This window comes from Podarcis muralis, chromosome 13, assembly GCF_964188315.1.
Source record: "Podarcis muralis chromosome 13, rPodMur119.hap1.1, whole genome shotgun sequence".
Lineage (NCBI taxonomy): Eukaryota > Metazoa > Chordata > Lepidosauria > Squamata > Lacertidae > Podarcis > Podarcis muralis.
In genome coordinates, this window is record NC_135667.1 from 5,473,721 (window position 1) to 5,500,343 (window position 26,623).

Genomic DNA, 26,623 nt, shown 5'->3' on the forward strand with positions numbered 1-26,623 from the left:
ACGGAGCAATGGATCCAAACTACAAGAAAGAAGATTCCACCTAAACATTAGGAAGAACTTCCTGACAGTAAGAGCTGTTCGACAGTGGAATTTGCTGCCAAGGAGTGTGGTGGAGTCTCCTTCTTTGGAGGTCTTTAAGCAGAGGCTTGACAACCATATGTCAGGAGTGCTCTGATGGTGTTTCCTGCTTGGCAGGGGGTTGGACTCGATGGCCCTTGTGGTCTATTCCAACTCTATGATTCTATGATTCTAATAGGGAATGGACGTTGAATGAATCGTATAAAGAGATGTGGGATATAGCCATTCATGATCAATTAACACGTGCCATTAAGGTAAGACGGGGAATATGCAGGAGAAAGGATTTTGAGGAGATGTGGAAGGTAAACAACTATTTTACTTCTAAAAGACAACTGAAGGCGGCCCTGTTTAGGGAAGTTTTTAATGTCTGACGCTGTATTGTTTTTAATATTCGGTTGGAAGCCGCCCAGAGTGGCTGGGGAAACCCAGCCAGATGGGCGGGGTATAAATAAATTATTATTATTATTATTATTATTATTATTATTATTATTATTATTATTATTGTGTTTGCAGAATTTGTACTGTTAAAACGGAAAGGGGTCAAACCATCACAAGAGGTGTTGAAATTTTGGGAGGCTGGGTAGTTACAATGGTCTCAGTGACGGGATGTGCATATTTTTTATTCTTATTTATTTATTATTATTACTGTGTCAAAATAAAAGGGGGTGTGAAGAGGGTGGAGCAGAGACAGACAAAGGGAAGCAGTCTCAGGTTTCCTGGGACCTGGGGAGCTGTGGGAAGGCCTCATTGGGGCAAAGAGTTGCTGTGCTCACTAGGCCTGGGCCTCCTGAGCTTTGAATGAAGCGAGCTCACTTCACTGGTGCCATGTGATTTATTGCTGATGTGGTGGCTTAGGCTGAGAGGCAGAGAAGTCACCCAGTGAGCTTTGTGGCTGAGTGGGGATACGGACCCAGGTCTCTCCCAGTTCCTCCTTTCTTACTACTACTACTACTACTACTACTACTAATAATAATAATAATTTATTATTTGTACCCCGCCCATCTGGCTGGGTTTCCCCAGCCACTCTGGGCAGCTTCCACAGAGACCAAAAATACACTAAAATGTCACACATTAAAAACTTCCCTGAACAGGGCTGCCTTAAGATGTCTTCTGAATGTCAGGTAGTTGTTTATCTCTTTGACATCTGGTGGGAGGGCATTCCACAGGGCGGGCGCCACTACCAAGAAGGCCCTCTGCCTGGTTCCCTGTCACCTCACTTCTCGCAGTGAGGGAACCACCAGAAGGCCCTCGGAGCTGGACCTCAATGTCTCGGCTGAACGATGGTAGTGGAGACACTCCTTCAGGTCTACTGGGATGAAGCCATTTAGGGCTTTCAAGGTCAGCACCAACACTTTGAATTGTGCTCGGAAACGTACTGGGAGCCAATGCAGATCTCTCAGGACCGGTGTGATGTGGTCCCGGCGGCCACTCCCAGTCACCAGTCTGGCTGCCGCATTCTGGACATTCTTACCATGTCAAAATCCTCGTTCCGCAAGACCCAGATGACGGCGAGGACTTGGCTGGTGGTGTTCATCTCGGGGATGATGTCCAGGTACTCCTTCAGCGTCACTGGGGCTTTAACGTCTGGCGGAGGTTTCCTCATGGACGATGGCAAGTTGGGCATGAAGGCACCCATTTCAAACTGCAGCCCAGGGGAGGACAGAAGAAAGTGAAACAGAGTCTGCAAACTCAGCGCATATCTATTGATTTAAAAACAGAAGACCATAGCACTCCTCCTTTCGGTTGCTGTTTCGTTTTCCTATCCCCAAAGATCAGAAAGGATCTTTTTTGATAGGCAGCCAGACAAATTGCATTTTTATTTTTTGCATTTTGCAAAAGTCGAACTGCAGTGGAACAGTTACAGATGGGTAGCCGTGTTGGTCTGCCATAGTCAAAACAAAAAAAAATCCTTCCAGTAGCACCTTAAAGACCAACTAAGTTAGTTCTTGGTATGAGCTTTCGTGTGCATGCACACTTCTTCAGATACAAGTGTGCATGCACACGAAAGCTCATACCAAGAACTAACTTAGTTGGTCTTTAAGGTGCTACTGGAAGGAATTTATTTTGTTTTGCAGTGGAACAGAAGCACTGCTGTGACAAGCACGTTTCGGAGCTGGAAAGATGAGAAGATAGCTATGAGGATGGACTGGCAGATGATTTCATTTGACGATGCAGAGATGGCAAGACTGACTGGGAAAATCAGAAATCAGGAAGATCAAAACTTCAGTAGAGAATGGGGCAAACATAGAATGTACTTAAAAGAAAGCTGTAAACACATGAACTCTCTGGTGGGCTTTAAATAACTTGCAATGACACAAAGACTTTGGATAGAACGGAGGGTTGTAATTTGGATCAACTTATAATATGCAGTTGGTAAATTTATTTAACTTTGCCAACAAAGGTCCGTATAGTTCAGGGGTCTGCAACCCGCGGCTCCAGAGCCGCATGTGGCTCTTTTACACCTTTGCCGCGGCTCCGGGGCGGATACTAGCGAGGGGAGGAGGCGCATTGTGCGCCCCGACACTCCCCACTGTGGCGGGCACTGTACTGGCTGTGATGTCGCATGGGGCGGTGCGAGTGTTAGTCACACACCGTCCCGATGTCACCTTCCCGGTTTTGCGGCTCCCAGTTTTTCCCCCCTTCGGAAATGGATCCAAGTGGCTCTTTTTGTCTTAAAGGTTGCAGACCCCTGGTATAGTTAAAGCTATGGTTTTCCCAGTAGTGATGTCTGGAAGTGAGAGCTGGACCATAAAGAAGGCTGATCGCCCAAGAATGGGTGCTTTTGAATTCTGGTGCTGGAGGAGACTCTTGAGAGTCCCATGGACTGCGAGAAGAACAAACCTCTCCATTCTGAAGGAAATCAGCCCTGAGTGGTCACTGGAAGGACAGATCGTGAAGCTGAGGCTCCAAGACTTTGGCCACCTCATGAGAAGAGAAGAAGAAAAAGACCCTGATGTTGGGAAAGATGGAGGGCACAAGGAGAAGGGGATGACAGAGGACAAGATGGTGGGACACTGTTCTCGAAGCTACCAGCATGAGTTTGACCAAACTGCGGGAGGCAGTGGAAGACAGGAGTGCCTGGCGTGCTCTGGTCCATGGGGTCACAAAGAGTCAGACATGACTAAATAACAAAGTTATTTAAACAACCCGCGAAGGGAAGTCCAAAGATTCGGAAGAATCTTGTGTTCAATTCTAATATTTGTAAGAGTTTTATTTGTGTGAACAAACTTGTGAAACCTAAAAAAGAGACGAGCGTGTTTCAGAATGGGAATCAGTGCGTTCAGACATCCCTGACACAGATACTCCCTGCTCAGGCAAGGAAGGAGAGCGGAATCACTTACCTGCCCGCTGTTTACGGCCGCATGATGGGCTGAGCACGTGAAGATCGCCATGGTCAGAAACTTGATGAGTTCCGGAACAGAGCGGATGGAGGAAGGGATGCCTGCAGGGAAGCGAGAGGACAAGTCCTTTACAACAGGTATCTTCCACCAAACAGAGAATCATAGAGCTGTAGCGTTGCAAGGGGACCGTGAGAGCCAGCGAGTCCGAGCCACGGCCATCTTTTGCTCAAACCCACCAGTCTGGGATTTAACCCAACCACGCATCTTGGGTCCCAAATCCCTTTTTTCTTCTTTATTAACGTTCTTATGTCACATATGTATACATTATCATATTACATTACAGGGCATATTATAGTATAATTTCCAACATGCATACAAAGTTTATATATCAAATTTATGTACCTAAAGAAAGAAAAAAGAAAAAAACAAAGACATAAAGCTATTTCAAAATAATATTTGTACCAACACTACGGAATTCCTGTCAATCTCGTTGTATATTCTTTTTTTTTTTTTACAAATGAATGTACTCTTATTATTGTATATTTCTTTACATTTTATCTAAAGCCACTTCCGAGCTGGGGAGGAGGTGGGGTTGCAGGCTTCACGCCCACCCCACGTGCGCAGGGGTTGTTTCCAGCCCCTGCGAGTCCGGGGGAATCCCGGCTGCGTCGTCTACCCAGCCAGCCAATCGTGTGGCTGGGTAGGCATGGCCTGCCCTATTTAGGGCCGGTGCGGCCGGGGCTCGCCCTCTTTTTATCTAATACATTCCTATATCAATATGTACCCTTGATCTTGTTTCTCAACTCAATTTCTCTCCAACGTCAATCGAATGCTAGTACAGTGGTACCTCGCAAGACGAATGCCTCGCAAGACGGAATACTTGCAAGACGAAAGGGTTTTTGGTTTTTTGAGTTGCTTCGCAAGACGATTTTCCCTATGGGCTTGCTTCGCAAGTCTTGCAAGTTTGTTTCCTTTTTCTTAAAACCGTTAATACAGTTGCGACTTGACTTCGAGGAACAACTCATAGCAAGCGGTGTGGTGGCCTTTTTTGAGGTTTTTGAAGACTTTGGTGATTTTTGAAGCTTTTCCAAAACTTTTCCGACACCGTGCTTCGCAAGATGAAAAAATCGCAAGACGAAAAAACTCGCGGAACGAATTAATTTCGTCTTGCGAGGCACCACTGTATAGATAGCGAACCTTTACTATATTTTTGAACATATATCTTATATTTATCCCATTTTCCCATAAATGTTTGTTCTTGGGACTCATTTCTTAATCTTGTACCATATATCTGCAAGGGAGTCGTGCTTTTAAAAGCATGTTTGATTTTGACAGTGGGGCGGACCCCTTGGAAGGAGGTTTCCCTCCTTCGTTGGAGGTTTATAAACAGAGGCCCCAAAGTTGATGGCCGTTAGCCATTCAAATGGTGTGTGTGTGGTAGAGTTAGCAAAGCTGACGGGGAAGATCCGGAATCAGCGCAACGAACTGTTTCAAAAGGACCGGAGCAAATTTATGTTCTATATGAAAGAACTTTGTAAACATCTGAAATCGTTTGTAGGTATGAGTTGAAATGTTTTGTAATGAGAATACAAGGAAGTGATTTACATTTAATGAGGGGAAATACAAAAATAAGAGGGAAGGGGGAAAAAGTGGTTATAGAAATGATAAGAATAATGTAATTATGTATGGAAGTCAGAAAGAGGGGCGGGGGGAGGTCGTGCTCGGTTAGAGCAATGTTTGAGTTTATTGAATTATGTACGGAAACTGCGATTATGATAAAATTGAAAACGCAATAAAAATTATTATAAAAAACCACAAATGAGGGGTGTTTGTGTGTGTGTGTGTGTGTGTGTGTGTGTGTGTGTGTGTATTTGAGAGGGAAAGAGAGCGCGAGAGGTCTTGTGATCTATTATATGGGGTGATGCTTGCCTGCCCCCCCAATATTTTATTCAGGTTGGCTGGAGACAGGGACCCTAGAGCAGAAATAGGATCGGGTCTTCCTCCCTTCCCTCGTGACCCCACTGAAGCACTGGTGGCGTTACAGAACTTCAGTAGGGAAAAGGACAGAGACAAAACTAGAATCCGCCTGCTGTTGTCTCTGGCGCCATCTAGTGTTGGACTCCCTGGCTTCCATCCAAGGGGGAAAGCTCAACAACTTTGATTTCCTTTAAAAACAACAAAACATTTGGCTGCCCCCCCCCAACAAAAATCTCGTCACTCCAAGTACCTCAGCTTCTCCTCCTGCCCCCATCAACTGGAGGAAAGGGCCTAGGAACCTGATCTACAGCTTCTACTGCCAGGGGTCTGGAGACTCTGCTGTTACACACTGTATTAAACAAAATTCTGCCCTTCTTCCCTTATGGGGGACACAAGAGCCCTTATAATGTCCTTTGTAGGTTCTCCATCAGTCGGAGAAAATAACAGAGGCCAGCCAGAGAATATTGAGAAGCAAAGCAGCTAGTAAGCCTGATCTTTATTGATCTGTTGCAACAGGGTGATCCCCTCACACGCAGGAAAGGAGGAGGATCCAGAACCCAGGTGTGCCTGCCCTTATATAGACATTTTAAATTGCCATCCCTGGAGTCCAAGACCACCCCCAGACACATCATACCTACATCATAGAAAGGGTGGTCTACAACAGAAATCTGAGTGCGTTATCTCCTGTCTGGCAGGTTACCTGTTAATGCTTACTTGATTGGATACCCTGGGGAGCCTGGCCAGTCTTTTGTAATGATAAATACTTAGTTCCTGAGCCAGGTCACAGGCTCACCCTATTCATACACAGACATACCCTTAAGACAGGATTTGTGAAGGGAAAGACAATGGGGAGGCTTTCCCATTTGACTTTGCAGAGAAATCATTTAGTCAGTTTGGGAGTCAAAATGGTTTCGGGACTGTCTTCCTGTGCTGCTTCAGACATGTGGTTTATATATTTATGTATGTGTTTGCTTGGTACATTTATGAACATTTATTATATATAAGACCTTAATTTTTTTCTGGCAACACCCTTCAAGTACCCCCAATCTAACTGCAGCTTCCTTCGTGCGTTTTCACACTGTGACTTGCTTTGGGGCTCAGACGTGGCTGAAGAGCATAATAAAACAGATGTTCATGTTAAATGCACATTCCTGCGGGTTGGACTAGATGACCCTGGGTGTCCCTTCCAACTCAACAATTCTATGATTCCATGAAATGGTGCATCGCAGCTGACTGCACACCAGAGGTATTGTTAGCCGCGTGGCAGCGTTACATTTTGTGCTCCTCCGCCAAGTTAAGGGGCCTGTGGGGAAGCGGATACTTTTTATAGGCTTCCCCAAATGTGACGGGCTGTCTAAACAAGTCCCGAAGGAAGGAAAACAGCGAGCAGAACAGGGAAGCAGCAGGAAATGGGTTTGGCGGAGTACCTGACGACCGCTTGGACAGAAAGCCCTTTGTGAAGATGTCGCAGATCCAGGCCTGAAGCTCGTAATCTCTCTGGACAGACAAGTTGCTTTTGTAGTACAGTTCCACGATGCCAGAGACGAAGCTGTGGGAAAAATGAGAAGTTAGGCCGGCTCCCCAGGCAGGCTATGCACACACCACACATTTAAAGTTCACGGCATCCCGTACATAATCCTGGGAGTTTAAGGGTGCTGTGAATTGTAGCTCTGTGAGGCGTGAACTATAATAACAATAACAACAACAGCAACAACAATTTCCCCAGCCACTCTGGGCGGCTCCCAACAGAATATTAAAACATCAAACATACAAAACTTCCCTAAACGGGGCTGCCTTCAGATGACTTCTAAAAAGTTTATTTCCTTGACATCTGATGGTGGAGTGTTCCGCAGGGCGGGCGCCACCACCGAGAAGGCCCTCTGTCTGGTTCCCTGTAACCTCACTTCTCGCAGGGAGGGAACTGCCAGAAGACCCTTGGAGCTGGACCTCGGTGTCCGGGCTGAATGATGGGGGTGGAGACGCTCCTTCAGGTATACTGGGCCTTTGAGGCCGTTTAGGGCTTTAAAGGTCAGCACCAACACTTTGAATTGTGCTCGGAAATGTCCTGGAGCCAATGTAGGTCTTTCAGGACCGGTGTTATACGGTCTTGGTGGGAATTACCATCCCCAGGATTCGTGTCTGTGCAGTACATGTGCTTTGATGCCTTTCTCTTGAGTAGCAGCTCTCCCCACCCCATACATGGCAGCAAACCACTCTGGAAACTGGGAGCAGAGTTTGAGATCAGGCGTGCCGTGCGAGGAACTGGTGGGCATGGGGCTGATGTTTGAAGAAGACTCCAGCCATTCCACTGAAAGCACCCAGCGAATCCTGTTTCTCTTACCTCTCGATGGCATCCCATATCTTCAGCCCGTCGTCCCTGTAGTAGTAATCGGCAAGCGAGCCGACTCCTCGGGCCTCAATATCCTCAGGGAGGCACAGATCCGTGTAGGTCAGGTTGTCCAGGCACTTTTTAAGAAGCACAGCTAACCCTCTGCGCCCGGTCGCTATGGCCTGCGGCAGAAAGCGGGTGGAGAGGGGAGAAGACCACTCAGCACACTCCAAAATGAGGCACATCGAATTCTGCCCCAGCTGAAGTTTCCAAACTGTCTTCAGAGGCAGCCTCGTGTATAATCTAACACTTGCCAGTGCTGATCTACAAGTATAGACTTGGAAACAATTGCTATAATCTAGGTACTTTTCGTCATATGTGGTGGAGGTGTCAGGTAATAAAAACTTTCTGGGAGATGATATATAATGAAATGAAAAAAATGTTTAAAATAACATTTGCTAAAAAAAACCACCAGAAGCTTTCTTATTTGGAATTATAGGTACCGCGATCCCAAAGGACCAGAAAAGACTGTTCATGTACGCGACAACAGCCGCACGGATGTTATTTGCCCAGAGATAGAAGGAAGAAACAATCTTGACCAGGGAAGAATGGCAGACCAAGTTGATGGATTGTGCTGAAATGGCAAAATTAACTGGGAAGATCAGGAACCAAGAGGACAAGAACTTTTAAAAAGAATGGGAATTTGTTTATAATTTATTCAGGAGACCATTGCAAACAGATGAAAACATTAGCAGGATTTTAATCACACTTGTAATGTAACTACGGGAGGCAATGGAAGACAGGAGTGCCTGGCGTGCTCTGGTCCATGGGGTCACGAAGAGTCGGACATGACTAAACAACAACAACAAATGTAACAAAAACTATGGACAATTTAGATGGATAAAAAAATGTGTATTATGGACTGATTGATATTAGGACCTATATAGGGGGTGGGGGGTAGTCGTGAGATTCAGAGTAATCTCTTTATACAGATTTTTAATTGATTTTGTTATAAATTTATATTTTTAAAAAACCAAATAAAAACTACTTTACAAAAAAGAGAGAGGAAAGAATTGGCATAATTTAAAATGGGCTGTGGGGTGCAGGTGGTGCTGTGGGTTAAACCACAGGGCCTAGGACTTGCCGATCAGAAGGTCGGCAGTTCGAATCCCCGCGACGGGGTGAGCTCCCGTTGCTCCTTCCCTGCTCCCGCCAACCTAGCAGTTCGAAAGCATGTCAAGTGCAAGTAGATCAATAGGTACCACTCCAGCGGGAAGGTAAACGGTGTTTCCGTGCGCTGCTCTGGTTCGCCAGAAGCGGCTTAGTCATGCTGGCCACATGACCCGGAAGCTGCACGCCGGCTCCCTCGGCCAGTAAAGTGAGATGAGCGCCGCAACCCCAGAGTCGGCCACGACTGGACCTAATGGTCAGGGGTCCCTTTACCTTTTACTAAATTGTGTTATTGTGTTGTACCCTGTTAACTTGTACTCAGAGCACATCCACTGAAACGAACAGGCTTAAGTTAGCTACATCTATCGGCTTCTGAGGAAGACTAACCTGGGATCTATCCCCAATGCATTTAAATCTGGCGGGGGGGGGGGGCTGTGGCTCAACCCACTCACTCTCTTGGGAGGAAACCTCAAATCTCCCCATTGAATCTCCTTCTTTGGGTTTTGCATCCTTAAACCAAACCGGGCAGTCTTCAAAAGCAGGGCACTTCCAAAACAGAAGACTGCCCTCAGAGCCCTGCAAAACAGAGAGGCACCCCCAGAAAAGACTCCCCAAGTCGGCTGCGAATCACCCTGTGGTCGAATGGGTACGATGTGGAAGATAACCGTGTGTCCTTGGGCCTGAAGAGCTGGGTCAGAGCGGAAGGCATTCCACGGTGGGGTCACCACGCATTCCTCCAAGGGCGTCCCACGAGTCTCCCACTTACCTTGTCAAAGGTACCTCCTTGGCTGATAAGGTAGGTTCTGGCCAGCACGTTGATATGGATGGAATAACGGAGGTGAGGAATCAGGAGCTGGAGGGGGGCAGAAAGGGAACAGGTGTAAGGATGGAGGGGGGGTCTCAAAGTACGCAGAGACAAAGGTCTTGTAACTGAAGTCATAGCATGTTCTCCCCGATTCTCCCCTTCGCAGCCCCTCCACCCCACCCCTCTCAAGTCCAGTCCCTGACAATAGCCCTCTCCCCCTCCATGAATTTGCCTGGTCCTCTTTTAAAGCCTTCTAGATTGTTGGGACACGGGTGGCGCCGTGGGTTAAACCACAGAGCCTAGGACTTGCCGATCAGAAGGTCGGCGGTTCGAATCCCCGCGACGGGGTGAGCTCCCATTGCTCGGTCCCTGCTCCTGCCCACCTAGCAGTTCAAAAGCACGTCAAAGTGCAAGTAGATCAATAGGTTCCGCTCTGGCGGGGAGGTAAACGGTGTTTCCGTGCGCTGCTCTGGTTCGCCAGAAGTGGCTTAGTCATGCTGGCCACATGACCCGGAAGCTGTACGCCGGCTCCCTCGGCCAATAAAGGGAGATGAGTGCCGCAACCCCAGAGTCGGCCACGACTGGACCTAATGGTCAGGGGTCCCTTTACCTTTTAGATTGTTGGCCTTAACTACCTCCTGCAAGAGCAAGTTCCACAGTTTAAGTATTCACTGCATCAAGAAGGACTTCCTTTTATTTGTCCCCAATCTTCTAACTTTCAGCTTCACGAGATGCCCACAAGTTATTATTATTTTTTTATAAGAGGGGGCAAAGTTTTCTTTCAAAGCCATCCAGGCTGGTGGCATCGCTGCCTCCTCTGAGAGAGGCAGCCTTTTCCCCCAGACGCGGTTTGTTTCCTTCAAAAGATAAAAGAGGATGCCGAAAACATCCCTCCCCATAAAGGTAAAGGGACCCCTGACTATTAGGTCCAGTTGTGGCCGACTCTGGGGTTGCAGCGCTCATCTCGCTTTATTGGGCGAGGGAGCCGGCGTACAGCTTCCGGGTCATGTGGCCAGCATGACTAAGCCGCTTCTGGCGAACCAGAGCAGCGCACAGAAACGCTGTTTACCTTCCCGCCGAAGTGGTACCTATTTCTCTACTTGCACTGGTGTGCTTTCGAACTGCTAGGTTGGCAGGAGCTGGGACCGAGCAACAGGCGCTCACCCCGTCACGGGGATTCGAACCGCCGACCTTCTGATCGGCAAGCCCCTAGGCTCTGTGGTTTAACCCACAGCGCCACCTGCGTCCCTATATCCCTCCCTGTACTTGCCGCTAAATGCCCCAAACTGAACCCCCTCTGGGCTCTCTCACCTTGTATAGGGGGTGGCACATGGGCAGCTGCCTCAGTGTCGACACCGCAAAGACTTCCGCCATCAGGTGTCCACGGAGCAGGTGGGTGTTCACCTCGTGGATGTGGAATTCGGAGTTTCGCACCCAGGTCTTGGCTAAGGTCCAGATCCACTCTTCGTCGGTGGGCAAGAAAATGGGACTTTGGGGACCTGGGCGCTGGCTCAACTGGAAGAGGGAATCACAATGGAATAAAAGATGCAACAGAGGGTGTCTTCAGACTGTCTAGAACAGGGGTCAGCAAGCTTTTTCGGCTGGGGGCAAGTCCACTGTCCCTCAGACCTTGTGGGGGCCGGACTATATTTTGAAGGGGGGGAAATGAACAAATTCCTATGCCCCACAAATAACCCAGAGATGCATTTTAAATAAAAGGACACATTCTACTCATGTAAAAACACATTGATTCCTGGACCGTCCACAGGGCGGATTGAGAAGGTGATTGGGCCGGATCCGGCCCCCGGGTCTTAGGTATGGTCCCCCCGCAGCCTCACAGGTGTGGTCCAAAGGAAAGCAGAGCAAGACGTTTGACACCAGCATGGAAGGAGGTGAACAAGGCTCCATCGAATTGTCTTAGGGATTCCATTCCGGATTTGTGTAGGGTTTACTCCTTGTGCGCCAAGAATCTACCGCCTCCTTGGCCTCATCGAATATCTATCTATCTATCATCTATCTATCTATCCATCTACCTAACCATCTACCTATCTACCTATCTATCTGTTATGTATTGAAGTTCTCACCCTGGCCACCAGGAGTATCGTGTATATAGTTTTCACTCAGGTCCATGTCAGTTATTTTAGGCGGGAAACCCTGGGGTGTTGTTGCTACAATGTTGACAGCTGGCTGCCTATAAAAGCAGGCCGGCTGAGCTGTTTGCTGTTCAGTTCTGTTCCAGCTTACAAATAAAGAGCTGCTTTGGAGAAATCGCTGTGTCGTCTGCTATGTCTACCCACTATTCAACACTATCTATTTATTGGTTTTCACATATCACATTACAATACAGATGTTCCAAAACCAACACCATTTCCTCCCCATCCCCCCATACATTGACATTTATATTTCCTCAATCCATCATATTATTCTTTTCTCCTTCCTCCCACTTCCCTCCACCCCCTCGATTTCCTTCACACTATACAATTTACAATAATCTTTGCACTCTGCAATCTTCTCAAACCATCTGTATATTCTTATTATCTTTTCTTACTAATTTTCCTTCCATCCAGTACTTCACATGTTAATCTAGGCATATGAGCGAATCTTTTTTCGAGCAATATTTTGCCATATATTCATCAAAACAATCTCATCGAATATCTTTTGACTTCCCTTAAGTGAGGGGAACCTCCTAGCTTGTTTGCAATCCTTCTGTTGAATCTTTCCCTGTTTTTTTTTTTTAAATAGTTACCTGGATGGCTAGAGGAATGACTACTCCAGAAGGCTTTTGGTGAAGCAAACACAGAGGGGCAGCAATGTATTGCTCTTTGCCGTTCACCAGAATGGTAGGGATACCCTCCAGCAACTTGTAATCTGCTAGGTAGATGGTTCCTTTCTGAAAAACAGAGTTGGAGCGGGTTGGAGAAGGGAGGAAAGTTTGAATCCCATCTGATGTCAGCCCAGCCCAGCATTTTGGACTAAAGTTGCCACCATACTTGTTACATACTGAGTTGAATAGGATCCAAAATGCAGCAGTCTAATTGGTCCTAGAACAACAGGATTCAGAATGCAGCAGTCTGATTGGTCCTAGAACAATAGGGTCCAGAATGCAGCAGTCTGATTGGTCCTAGAACAATAGGGTCCAGAATGCAGCAGTCTGATTGGTCCTAGAACAATAGGATCCAAAATGCAGCAGTCTGATTGGCCCTAGAACAATAGGATTCAGAATGCAGCAGTCTGATTGGTCCTAGAACAATAGGATTCAGAATGCAGTGGTCTGATTGGCCCTAGAACAATAGGATTCAGAATGCAGCAGTCTGATTGGCCCTAGAACAATAGGATCCAGAATGCACCAGTCTGATTGGCCCTAGAACAATAGGATCCAAAATGCACCAGTCTGATTGGCCCTAGAACAATAGGATCCAGAATGCAGCAGTCTAATTGGCCCTAGAACAATAGGGTCCAGAATGCTGCAGTCTGATTGGCCCTAAAACAACAGGGTCCAGAATGCAGCAGTTTGATTGGTCCACAGGTGCCACCCAATCCAGCTTCAGGTGGAAGTGAATCCACAACCTCATTGACCTACAGGTGAACCCCGGAATTAGCCAATCAGGTGGGGCTCATTGTGTGAATAATGTATATAAAGCAGACATTCTGGGGAAACTTCCATTCCTCCTCACCACTATGAGCTGAATAAAGAGCATGAAATCCACTCTCAACTCTGAGTATATTTCAATACTCCTCTGATTAAGGCAGCATTTTTGGTTCTTTAGAGCTATTTTGGTTAACTGCCTTGGATACTATTACTGCAGAGGTGGGCTATGGATATTTTAGACATATATATGCATAGTGAGAGCTGGACCATCAAGAAGGCTGATCGCCGAAGAATTGATGCTTTTGAATTCTGGTGCTGGAGGAGACTCTTGAGAGTCCCATGGACTGCAAGAAGATCCAACCTCTCCATTCTGAAGGAAATCAGACCTGAGGGGTCACTGGAAGGACAGATCCTGAGAAGGACAGATTCATGAGAAGAGAAGACTCCCTGGAAAAGACCCTGATGTTGGGAAAGATGGAGGGCACAAGGAGAAGGGGATGACAAAGGACAAGATGGTTGGACAGTGTTCTTGAAGCTACCAGCATGAGTTTGACCAAACTGCGGGAGGCAGTGGAAGACAGGAGTACCTGGCGTGCTCTGGTCCAGGGGGTCACAAAGAGTCGGACACGACTAAACGACTCAACAACAACAATGCATAGAGAAGGACACACACACACACACACACACACACACACACACACACACCACACACACACGAATGTGGCTTTGCGATACAGCCAATGAGAAGGAGAGCAATGAACAACCTCCAACTCTTCCTTGAGGGTAGTGTATTCTCCCAAAGGCCCAGCCACCATCTCCTGGGTCACAGGGAAATTTTCCGGGATCTTGGTGCATTTCCGGATCAACACAGGGTTGATTCCGTTCAGATACTGGTAGCCGAAGAAATCATCATCTTTCCAGTGCCTGAACACATATTCTGGAGAAGGGAAGAAGGAGAGACACAGATCATTGAAAGCCTGGTGGAAAAGAAGCGCTTTTGCCAATGATAATAATAATAATAATAATAATAATAATAATAATAATAATAATAATAATAATAATAATAATAAATAATACCCTGCTCATACTGGACGGTTTCCAACAGAATACAAAAACACAGAAAAACACCTGACATTAGAAATTTCCCTAAACAGGACTGCCTTCAGATGTCTATGGAAGGTCGTATAATTGTTTATCTCCTTGACATCTGATGGGAGGACGTTCCACAGGGCGGGAGCCACCACCGTGAAGGCCTGGTTCCCTGTAGCTTCACTTCTCGCAGTGAGGGAACCGCCAGAAGGCCCTCGGAGCTGGACCTTAGGGGGCTGAATGATGGGGGTGGAGGTGCTCCTTCAGGTATACTGGGCCTTTGAGGCCGTTTATGGCTTTAAAAGTCAGCACCAACACTTTGAATTGTGCTCGGAAACGTCCTGGGAGCCAGTGTAGGTCTTTCAGGACCTGTGTTGTATGTGGTGCCAGCAGCCACATCCAGGCACCAGCCCAGCTGCCACATTCTGGATTAATTGTTGTTTCCGAGTCACTCTACTAAAGCTCATCAATGATAGTGCCAGGCGAGCCGTCCTAGGGAGAGCATTCCACAAATGGGGAGCCACCACCGATAAGGCCCCTTCTCTATTGCCACGCTCTGGACCTCTCGCGGAAAGGGTTTGCTTTGAAGAGAGGCAGCTTCCTCAGCCATCACTGACCTGTTCCAGGGGTGTGGTAGAACCAGAAGACCTTGCGGATGTCCTCAAGCTTCTCCCAGGAGTAAGGTTTGTCCAGGAAGCCCTTCATTTTGGCCTCAAACAGCCTGAGGAGGAGATGCAGAAAGAGAACTTGTCAAGGAAGAGGCATGCCATTACAAAGGAGGAGGATTATCTGCCCTTGAGCAAAGCTTCCTTGTATGCAGAGTCAGACCATAGTGCTGCCAACTCTGGCTGGCAGCTGCTGTCCAAGGTCTTGTGCAAAGGGAGGCGGCTGAAGAGACCAAAGAAAGGCTTTCTTCACATCTTGCATCATTAAACTAGGGAACTCATTCCCACAAGAAACAGTGATGCCCAACTTCATACCTTCCAAGTGGCCCGGGATAAAACAGGTCATCCCATTTTTTTCTCACGAGATCTCGGCAGCCATTTTGGGTGCTGTGATCTAGCGTGCCTTTGCGCTGCGCTGTCACCCCAAAAAGAAGAGGAGTTTGGATTTGATATCCCGCTTTATCACTACCCTAAGGAGTCTCAAAGCGGCTGCTATTCTCCTTTCCCTTCCTCCCTCGCAACAAACACTCTGTGAGGTGAGTGGGGCTGAGAGACTTCAGAGAAGTGTGACTGGCCCAAGGTCACCCAACAGCTGCATGTGGAGGAGAGGGGAATCAAACCCGGTTCACCAGATTACGAGTCCACCGCTCTTAACCACTACACCACACTGGCTCTCAAAAAAAATACCTTTTCAGGGTGAGAGCAAGGTACAGGTCACGTGACTCACTTGGGAACGCGTCCCGGAAGATGAGTGTCCCAGTTTTGAATGGGGAAAAGTTGGAAAGTATGCAAGTTGCATTGTTGGAAAAAAATCCCCAGGGGTCTTGAGGGTCAAAGCCTATAGGGTTTGGAGTGTAACCACACTTGGAGGGTCACACATCCCCCTCCCCCAAAAAAGAATAGGTTATATTATGTAATATTTGTATGCAGCTTTTTCAACAACCAAGCCTGCATACAAATATTACATAATAAAGGTAAAGGTAGAGGTACCCCTGCCCGTACGGGCCAGTCTTGCCAGACTCTAGGGTTGTGCGCTCATCTCACTCTATAGGCCGGGAGCCAGTGCTGTCCGCAGACACTTCCGGGTCACGTGGCCAGCGTGACAAGCTGCATCTGGTGAGCCAGCGCAGCACACGGAACGCCGTTTACCTTCCTGCTGGTAAGCGGTCCCTATTTATCTACTTGCACCCGAGGGTGCTTTCGAACTGCTAGGTTGGCAGGCGCTGGGACCGAGCGACGGGAGCGCACCCCGCCGCGGGGATTCGAACCGCCGACCTTTCGACCGGCAAGTCCTAGGTGCTGAGGCTTTAACCTATTAATTTTGAGGGGAGGGGGATGTGTGACCCCCAAGTATCTCACAGCGGCAGTAGACCCTTAAAGAAATCAAAACAACCAGCCCAAGACTGAATCCATATTTTTGACTAGCAGGGGAGATCAAACCTTCCTCTGCAGAGGTCATCTCTGGCTTAAGAAGTGCTCGCAGGCTCACAGAACAAGAAATATTATTTACAATATCCTGGACCCCATTACGTTTCTTTAAAAAAGGGCTATCTATGGTATCTAACTGTTGGAGATGCAATAGGGACAATGCTTCTCTAAAACATAAGTTTTTTCATTGTTCTATATTGAAAGATTTTTGGCGGAAGTTCTAGTTACAGGTAGGTAGGTAGCCGTAGTCGAAACAAAATAAAAAAAAAATCCTTCCAGTAGCACCTTAGAGACCAACTAAGTTTGTTATTGCTATGATCTTTTGTGTGCATGCACACTTCTTCAGATACTTTTGGTAGAAGGTAACTGAAACTGAAACAGGGACATGGGTGGTGCTGTGGGTTAAACCACAGAGCCTAGGACTTGCCAATCAGAAGGTTGGCGGTTCGAATCCCCACAATGCGGTGAGCTCCCGTTGCTCCTTCCCTGCTCCTGCCAACCTAGCAGTTTGAAAGCACGTCAAAGTGCAAGTAGATCAATAGGTACCACTCCGGCGGGAAGGTAAATGGCATTCCCGTGCGCTGCTCTGGTTTGCCAGAAGCAGCTTAGTCCTGCTGGCCACATGACCATGGAAGCTGTACGCTGGCTCCCTCGGCCAATAAAGCAAGATGAGCGCCGCAACCCCAGAGTTGGCCACGACTGGACCTAACGGTCAGGGGTCCCTTTACCTTTAACTGAAACTATCAACAGAACTGTACGGAACAACCGTACGTACATTTACAGAGCAAAATATCCTCTTGAACTATATACCCAGCACGTGGAACCTTACAAAAAGACAATACAGTGGACTCTCTGTGCTTTCACCACAGCAAAAAGACCGATACTGATGAACTGGAAAAAATAAAAATGCGCCTTCCTTCTACGATTGGATTGAAGACATATACAAACTTGCAACATATGAACAACTTGCATTTAACGCGGACTTGCCATGGACAAATACAACGATATTTGGAATCCAGTCTTACCAGTAGTGTAATAGGTTAAGGTCTGGTGAAGTACAATAAAAACCTTCTAAAATATAGGTTCCCTCCCCCCCCCTTATTTTCCCTTTCTACGCGGGTTTCTCTTTTTCTTTTTCTCTCTTTTATTTACGTCTCGCCATGTTTAGGGCACATATAATTATGTACTTTTTGAACTTTCAATAACGATGTAGAAAGAAAGAAAGAAAGAAAGAAAGAAAGAAAGAAAGAAAGAAAGAAAGAAAGAAAGAAAATAGAAGTGCTGGCAGGTTACGCGAGACTTACGCGAGGGTCCCACGCCCGAAAAAGGCAGTGACTTTGGGGAAAGAGTACTGGATATTGTACTCCATCGTCATGTCCGTATCGATATCGGCACAATATGGAGTTCCTGGGATGTATTCCTTCCACCTGTGTAGATAAATTGATAGAGAGAGGGAGAACGAATGAACGATGGCCAGGCAGTCCTGTGAACTGTGTTTGCCAATGAGAAATTCCTACAGAACGCCGTGAGGCAGAGATGCATTTTAAATAAAAGCACACATTCTACTCATGTACAGGTCCTGTATACCTGAAGGAGCATCTCCACCCCCATCGTTCAGCCCAGACACTGAGGTCCAGTTCCGAGGGCCTTCTGGTGGTTCCCTCCCTGCGAGAAGTGAGGTTACAGGGAACCAGGCAGAGGGCCTTCTTGGTGGTGGCGCCTGCCCTGTGGAACGCCCTCCCAACAGATGTCAAGGCAATAAACAACTATTTTACTTTTAAAACACACCTGAAGGCAGCCCTGTTTAGGGAAGTTTTTAATGTCTAATGCTGTATTGTTTTTAATATTCAGTTGGAAGCCGCCCAGATGGGCGGGGTATAAATAAGAAATTATTATTATTATTATATTATTATCATGTAAAAACATGCTGATTCCCGGACCATCCTCCGGCCGGATTGAGAAGGCAATTGGGCCGCATCCGGCCCCCGGGCCTTAGTTGGCCTACCTATGGTCTTGCCTTTTGAGGTCGCCCATCTGCTTTGCACCTCTGCCGTTCCTGTGGCTCATAGGAGGAAACCCTGTTGTTGTTTAGTCGTTTAGTCGTGTCCGACTCTTTGTGACCCCATGGACCAGAGCACGCCAGGCACCTCTGTCCTCAACTACCTCCCGCAGTTTGGTCAAACTCATGCTGGTAACCTCGAAAACACTATCCAACCATCTCGTCCTCTGTCGCCCCCTTCTCCTTGTGCCCTCCATCTTTCCCAGCATCAGTGTCTTCTCCAGGGAGTCTTCTCTTCTCATGAGGTGGCCAAAGTACTGGAGCCTCAGCTTCATGATCTGTCCTTCCAGTGAGCACTCAGGGCTGATTTCCTTCAGAATGGAGAGGTTTGATCTTCTTGCAGTCCATGGGACTCTCAAGAGTCTCCTCCAGCACCAGAATTCAAAAGCATCCATTCTTCGGCGATCAGCCTTCTTTATGGTCCAGCTCTCACTTCCATACATCACTACTGGGAAAACCATGGCTTTAACTATACGGACCTTTGTTGGCAAGGTGAGGTCTCTACTTCTCAAGAACCTAGGACGTTTTAATAAATGTAAGTCCAGCATTATGTGGTTTCAAGTCCCCTGAGGGTCTGATGGTGCAGATTAGGGCAAAAGATGTAGAGGAAAGGATTTGGACTGCTTTAAGCTACACCTGTCCCAGTCTCCTGCCCAAGGATGAGGGCAAGTGCCCTTTCTTGTATGTCAAGTAGCCAGGCTTTATTCCAGGGCAAGCTCAGCAACAAGTGAAGAGCAGGAAAAAGCCCAGGGATCATAGAATCATAGAGTTGGAAGAGACCACAAGGGCCATCGAGTCCAACCCCCTGCCAAGCAGGAAACACCATCAGAGCACTCCTGACATATGGTTCTCAAGCCTCTGCTTAAAGACCTCCAAAGAAGGAGACTCCACCACACTCCTTGGCAGCAAATTCCACTGTCAAACAGCTCTTACTGTCAGGAAGTTCTTCCTAATGTTTAGGTGGAATCTTCTTTCTTGTCGTTTGGATCCATTGCTCCGTGTGTCCGCTTCTCTGGAGCAGCAGAAAACAACCTTTCTCCCTCCTCTATGTGACATCCTTTTATATATTTGAACATGGCTATCATATCACCCCTTAACCTCCTCTTCTCCAGGCTAAACATGCCCAGCTCCCTTAGCCGTTCCTCATAAGGCATCGTTTCCAGGCCTTTGGCCATTTTGGTTGCCCTCCTCTGGACACGTTCCAGTTGGTCAGTGTCCTTCTTGAACTGTGGTGCCCAGAACTGGACACAGTACTCCAGGTGAGGTCTGACCAGAGCAGAATACAGTGGCACTATTACTTCCCTTGATCTAGATGCTATACTCCTATTGATGCAGCCCAGAATTGCATTGGCTTTTTTAGCTGCCGCGTCACACTGTTGGCTCATGTCAAGTTTGTGGTCAACCAAGACTCCTAGATGCCAGGATCAAAGCACGAGGAGAGGAGCTTCAAGGTTCAGGAACAAGGCCAGGGATGCAGATTAGAAGCTGGGAGCTGAGACTGCACAGGAGTGTGAAGTTGTTGTGAGAATCATCCCTCCCTGCCCATCATGCTTTTAAACAGAGACTGTCCGGCTACTCAAACGCATGCATGCCACGTACAGTGGTACCTCGGGTGAAATACTTAATTTGTTCCGGAGGTCCTGTTCTTAACCCGAAACTGTTCTTAACCTGAAGCACCACTTTGGCTAATGGGGCCTCCTGCTGCCACCGCGCCGCCAGAGCACGATTTCTGTTCTCATCCTGAAGCAAAGTTCTTAACCTGAAGCACTATTTCTGGGTTAACGGAGTCTGTAACCCAAAGCATATGTAACCTGAAGCGTATGCAACCCGAGGTACCACTGTAACTGGGAAACAGAGGCAAAGCAACTGCTTATATGCATTTCTGAAAGCCTGGGGCCACTCCCACTCCCAACGCAATTGGCTGTCTAAACTTCCAAACTGCGAATCATGACTCAGAGTTCAAGAGCCAATGGCAGAGGCCCAAATCCTGATACGTTCTGTGATTGGATATCTTGTATCGAATCAGAACACAGGAGCTCAGAATCCTTAGTCCAGACTCAAGCTTAGGCAAAGACAGACCATTGAATATATAACAGGAGCGCAGAACTAATTGCCTGGTGGTGGGCATGGCGGCTGTTTGAAGGAAGGCAGGATTTGGCCCGTTGTCAGGCCCCATCTGCACTCTGTGTTCAAAGTGCTGGGATGTCATTTTGTACTGTCGTGGCTCCCCCCCCCCAGGAATCCTGGGAACTGTGGCTGCTTAAGGATCTTGAAAGTTGTTAGGAGACGCCTGTCCACAACTGTCAACTTAGAGATTTGAAAATAAGGGACCAGCAGCCTGGAAAATAAGGGACCAGCAGCCAAAGTAAGGGATCAACAATTACTTTGGTGGAATACATATTTTGTTGCATGCAAATGGCTTTAGATACCTAAGAGGTCCATAAATTACCATATAGCATATATTCAACACAAAAAACCAGCAACAATTTGTTGTTGACAAAGGACAGCTGGACATAGAAAAGGCCCCATTAACTTCAGTAGCTTATTTAAGGGACAGCAGCAATAAGGGACAGCAGCAGGACATGGAGCTGGAATAAGGGACTGTCCCGCCAAATAAGGGACGCTTGACAGCTATGCCCCTGTCTGTTCCCGTCACTGAGCTGCAATTCCTAGAGTTGCCTGGGAAAAGGGATTGACTGTTAAGCCGCTCTGGGAATCGTTGTTCCGTGAGATGGACAAAGAGGGCTGTGGGAGTGTGTGTGGCAACAAATCTACTCTACAAAGGCAAATTTTTAATTTGTGGCCCCACCCACTTTTGCCTCTGGTCCCGCCCACCACATGCACCTACAAGGTCGCCTTCCCACTTCGATTGACAGAACTGGCACCGCTACAGGTGCCACACAATACTCGTTTTCTGCATTTGTAAGAACTAAGTCCTTTAGGGTGGTAGCACCTACACTTTGGAACTCCCCCTCATGAGATCAAACAGGCACTTTCGCTTTACTCTTTCTGGTGCCTGCTAAAAATGTTCTTATTTAGACAAGGCTGTGGGTTAAACCCCAGAGCCTAGGGCTTGCGGATCAGAAGGTCAGCGGTTCGAATCCCCGTGATGGGGTGAGCTCCCGTTGCTCGGTCCCTGCTCCTGCCCACCTAGCAGATCGAAAGCACGTCAAAGTGCAAGTAGATAAATAGGTACCACTCCGGCGGGAAGGTAAACGGCATTTCCGTACGCTGCTCTGGTTCGCCAGAAGCGGCTTAGTCATGCTGGCCACATGACCCGGAAGCTGTACGCCAGCTCCCTCGGCCAATAAAGCGAGATGAGCGCCGCAACCCAGAATCGGTCACGACTGGACCGAATGGTCAGGGGTCCCTTTACCTTTAATTTACCAACAGAGAACTTTAATCTGTTTTTAATATTTTAACTTTTGTATGTGTTACAGTAGGGTTGTTAATCTTTCTTGGTTTTATTGCCTTATCTTTTTGTAAGCCATTTTGAGGTTTGTTTGTTCTTTACAATCAAGAGGTGTATAATTTTTATGAAAGAAAGGAAAACGTGGCTGCTGTAAGTTTTCCCAGAAGTGAATGTGGCCTTCAGGTTTGACCATGTTCTCCATGCCTGATGTAAGGACACTTCTGGGTAGTTAGATTTCAAACACTATGATAGCAAAATTAACACATGTAATGATATGATGAAGATACCCGGATATTAGGGCCAGTGCCTAAGGCAGAAGATTACCTCCTGCAAAACAAGAACAGCAACAACCATTGCTGCTCCTCCACCTGTTGAGGAATGAAGGTAGGTAATAATAATAATAATAATAATAATAATAATAATTTTTATTTATACCCTGCCCTCCCCAGCCAAGGCCGGGCTCAGGGCGGCTAATAAGCAATAATAAAAACAAGCTGAATGAATACAACTTAAAAACAAGATTAAAATACAACATTAAAATATCGAAACATTAAAATATTAAAATGCAGCCTCATCACCGGAGGAGAAAGGAAAAAGAAAGAGGGGGAGGGGATCAAATTGGCTTCAAGCCAAAGGCCAGGAGGAACAACTCTGTCTTACAGGCCCTGCGGAAAGAAATCAGATCCTGCAGGGCCCTGGTCTCATGAGGCAGAGCGTTCCACCAAGTCGGGGCCAGTGTTGAAAAGGCCCTGGCTCTGTTTGAAGCTAATCTAACTTCCTTAGGGCCCGGGACCACTAGGGTGTTGCTATTTATGGACCTTGAGGCTCTCTGTGGGGCATACTGGGAGAGGCGGGCCCGTAGGTACGAGGGTCCTAGGTAGGCCGTCCTAGGTAGGTAGGTAAGTCTCTCTGTACATTTGTTCTCTACTCACCCATATTTTGTATGACTCAGCACCAGTTCCTCACGGCGGTGCCTCCGCTGGAGATAATGAGTGTCGTCCGCTGGAGTTTTGGCTGTACACGAAAGGAAGAAAAAGTTCAAGTGGTTTTTACACTTTCCCTGGCTTTCCCCAATTTTTAGCATTTCTCCACTTTTTACACATCCTTATGGATGTGGGAGATAGGCAGTCAAATCTAACAATGCACGTTCTTGCTAGTTAGCATGTGAAAGGGTTAAGACCATAGAGCTGTACTGCCGCCGACTCAGACCATAGAAATGTAATTGGCAGAGAAGGCTCTGTGTGATGTCATTTCCCCTCCTCTCCTGGGAGGGAAGAAGCAGAGACGTACAGTTGTACCTTGGCTCCCAAACGCCTTGGGAGTCGAACATTTCGGCTCCTGAACGATCAAAAACTGGAAGTGAGTGTTCCAGTTTTCAAACGTTCTTTTGGAAGCCGAACATCCGATGGAGCTTCTGCGGCTTCCGATTGGCTGCAGGAACTTCCTGCAGCCAATCAGAAGCCACACTTTGGAAGTCAAATGTTTTGGAAGTCAGACTGACTTCCGGAACGGATTCTGTTTGACTTCCAAGGTACGGCTGTATTTTTCTCTCTCCAACCAGCCATGATAGTGGACTTCTGCTCAAAGCATCACAAACATGCCTGAGGCTGTTTTCACTGTAAATACAAGTATTTTAACTGTGTTACTTTTTACCGCTGTTGCTGCTAAGGACAAATGCTTGACTGTGAGTCAACGATACATTTTATAAACTTAGTTTCCAGTCTATAGCCTGTTTCTTTGATAAACAGGGAAACAAAAGGGGAATTTTTGGCCCTAACGGCCAATCTCTAGGCTTTCAATTAAGTTGCTTAAAATGAGATTTAGACTCTCCTGAGAGGGCTTTCTCTTGTGAAAGAGTCTGCAAAAAGCCCTGTCCTTTGAAAAAGGCTTGCGGCCGCATTTTTCCTCTGTCTCAACCCACGCACCGGGGCTGAAGAGGGATCAAATGTACTGTATTTTTCGCCCCATAGGACGCACCGGCCCATAGGACGCATCAAGTTTTTTTGGGGGGAAAGACAGGGAAAAAAATTTATTCCCCCCCAGGCGCTTGTGGGGCCGGCAGCGGGGAGAAGCGCTCTTCTCCCCGCCGCCCGCCTTCAGACCAGGTCCGGGGACAGCGGGAAGACGCGCTGCGCCTCCCAGCTGTCCCCGGAGCTTGTGGGGCAGGCAGCGGGGAGAAGCGCTCTTTTCCCCACTGCCCGCCTTCAGATCAGGTCCGGGGACAGTGGGAAGATGCGCTGCGCCTCCCCACTGTCCCCGGAGCTTGCGGGGCTGGCGGCGGGGTCTCCCTGCCCCGTCAGCCTCCAAACCACTTCGGGAGACAGCGGGATGGCGGCGTTCCACCTCCCTCTGTCCCCCGACCTTGTGGGGCTGGCGTTGGGGCTCTCCTGAAGCCTGGAGAGCGAGAGGGGTCGGTGTGCACCGACCCCTCTCGCTCTCCAGGCTTCAACGAAAGCCTGCATTCGCCCCATAGGACGCACACACATTTCCCCTTCATTTTTGGAGGGGAAAAAGTGCGTCCTATAGGGCGAAAAATACGGTAGTTAATATATTCCCTCACCTACCGAATAAAAGCCATAAACGAATGCAGGAAGAGTCTAATGGGATGGCAAGAAACAGCTGAGCTGGCCCTGTCAATCACACCCATGCATCCTGCTACGAGGTCCTCAGCGGGAGGTAAAAACGAAATAAATACGTCTGATTTAAATGTGTTTTTTGGGTGGCAGGGTTGTCTGCAAAAATAAAGCAAGCAAGCAAACATACAAAGTCTCATTCTGAATTTCAAATCTCATTTCAGGACGAATCATTGATGTCATTATGGGATGGGACCTTGCCTCTCCAGCAAGTGCCGGGATATTAAGGCAGGGGGCGGGGAGTGAGGAATACTCACCGGCTCCTTCTCTGAAGGACTTGGTGCAGTAACCCTCTATCCACTGGTAACAGGGGAAGCGATAGACCTCACCGTGCGGAGATGTCACCTCGACTGCATTGCAGTACCAGCTGTTCTCAGGGAAGAAGGAGTAAGGTTCCTTGTGCAGGTGGATCAGCAGGATTGGGCCCAGGTCGTGGTCACAAAAGACTTCATGCTCCTCCACCTGTTGAGGAAGGAAGGAAGGAAGGAAGGAAGGAAGGAAGGAAGGAAGGAAGAAAGAAAGAATTATTTCAGTTCTGGTCCAAACTTGGGATGGATTCTGCCACAAAATGTGATTGCAAAACAACTCACACCAAACGCCAAGTTGCAGCACTAACGGACAGGCTGCGATTGCAAATAACAGTCTGATTGCAACTGCAAATTGGTTGGCCACTGTGAGAACAGGATAGTAATAATAAATAACAAACAACATAAACAACAACAATAATATCCCAACAGAATATTAAGAACACTATAAAACATCAAACATTAAAAACTAAAGAGGGCTGCCTTCAGATGTCTTCTAAAAGTCAGGTAGTTGTTTATTTCCTTGACATCTGCTGGGAGGGCGTTCTACAGGGCAGGCGCCACCACCGAGAAGGCCCTCTGCCTGGTTCCCTGCAACCTCACTTCTCGTAGGGAGGGAACCGCCAGAAGACCCTCGGAGCTGGACCTCAGTGTCCAGGCAGAACGTTGGGGGTGGAGAGTCATCGGGTCCAAGCTCCTGCAATGCAGGAATTGCAACTAAATAACTTGTACGCCCACAGCATAAGACGCCCTGAGGGCTAGAAACTTTTGGGTGGAAAGCTATGAAAATGCAACCTCTGTATACGTTTTCTCCAAAGCAAGGAACGTGCAGCCGGCTCCCCGCTGCTTACGCTGCTTCCACACAACGCAGAACGCTTAGGGTGACACACTCTTTAATTCCTTTTTAAACGGAGTCTTGCATAACCAAAACAAAATAAACAGTAATAAAAGATCTACTTAGCGTTGGCAATACCAAGCAGGGCATGTAATGATGTAATTGTAAACTGCTAGAGCATTTGCAAAGCAAAGCAGGGCTTCAAATTGAATTGGGGGGGGGGGCGTTTTGTGTTGAGATTCCTGTGTCACAGCGGGTTGGACTAGATGACCCCAGGGTCCCTTCCAACAATTCTAGGATTCTAAGAGTTATGGCACCCGAATCCTAAATCATGACACCCATATTTCTCTAGGCAACACAGGGATAAATTCTTGCGTGTCCAAATCTAAAACGTAAGCGATTACAGTCCTGCCACACTGAATAAAAATGTTCAGGGTTCACAAAGGCCTACAAGTTCTTATACCACACAGAACGGTTAAAGTTTTGTACTGTTTTCCACTGTTGGGCAGTGGAAATCCTGTCAGCCACCAGCTCCCATGTTCCTTGGAACAGTTTTGGGGTCAACATGACCCCAAACATCCCACTGATTTATTGGAACAGTCCGGAAACAGGACACTTTTAACATCTGAGAAAATAAAAACTTAGGGTGTTATGTACTGAGTTGAATAGGATCCAAAATGCAGCAGTCTGATTGGTCCTAGAACAACAGGATTCAGAAGGCAGCAGTCTGATTGGTCCTAGAACAATGCAGCAGTATGATTGGTCTGCAGGAGCCACCCAATCCAGCTCCAGATGGAAGTGAATCCACAACCTGATTGGCCTACAGGAGAATTCTGGAATTAGCCAATCACGTGCAGCCCATTGTGTAAATAATGTACCGGTATATAAAGCAGATACTTTGGGGGAAC

General features: G+C 47.4%; 1 protein-coding gene across 1 annotated transcript in view; it reads right to left on the reverse strand.

The window, feature by feature from the left end:
• Positions 1 to 26,623, reverse strand: part of LOC114581887 (polyunsaturated fatty acid lipoxygenase ALOX15B-like) — a 43,347-nt gene that overhangs the window by 2,481 nt on the left and 14,243 nt on the right. Inside the window, exons 2-13 of the mRNA XM_028702584.2 lie at positions 24,833 to 25,037; positions 22,875 to 22,956; positions 17,776 to 17,898; positions 14,996 to 15,099; positions 14,054 to 14,226; positions 12,447 to 12,590; positions 11,012 to 11,215; positions 9,662 to 9,748; positions 7,738 to 7,907; positions 6,824 to 6,945; positions 3,420 to 3,520; positions 1,550 to 1,720 (exon numbers count right to left, since the gene is read on the reverse strand). Of these exons, the coding sequence (XP_028558417.2) occupies positions 1,550 to 1,720; positions 3,420 to 3,520; positions 6,824 to 6,945; positions 7,738 to 7,907; positions 9,662 to 9,748; positions 11,012 to 11,215; positions 12,447 to 12,590; positions 14,054 to 14,226; positions 14,996 to 15,099; positions 17,776 to 17,898; positions 22,875 to 22,956; positions 24,833 to 25,037 (1,686 nt within the window). The remainder of the gene's footprint in view (positions 1 to 1,549; positions 1,721 to 3,419; positions 3,521 to 6,823; positions 6,946 to 7,737; positions 7,908 to 9,661; positions 9,749 to 11,011; positions 11,216 to 12,446; positions 12,591 to 14,053; positions 14,227 to 14,995; positions 15,100 to 17,775; positions 17,899 to 22,874; positions 22,957 to 24,832; positions 25,038 to 26,623) is intronic.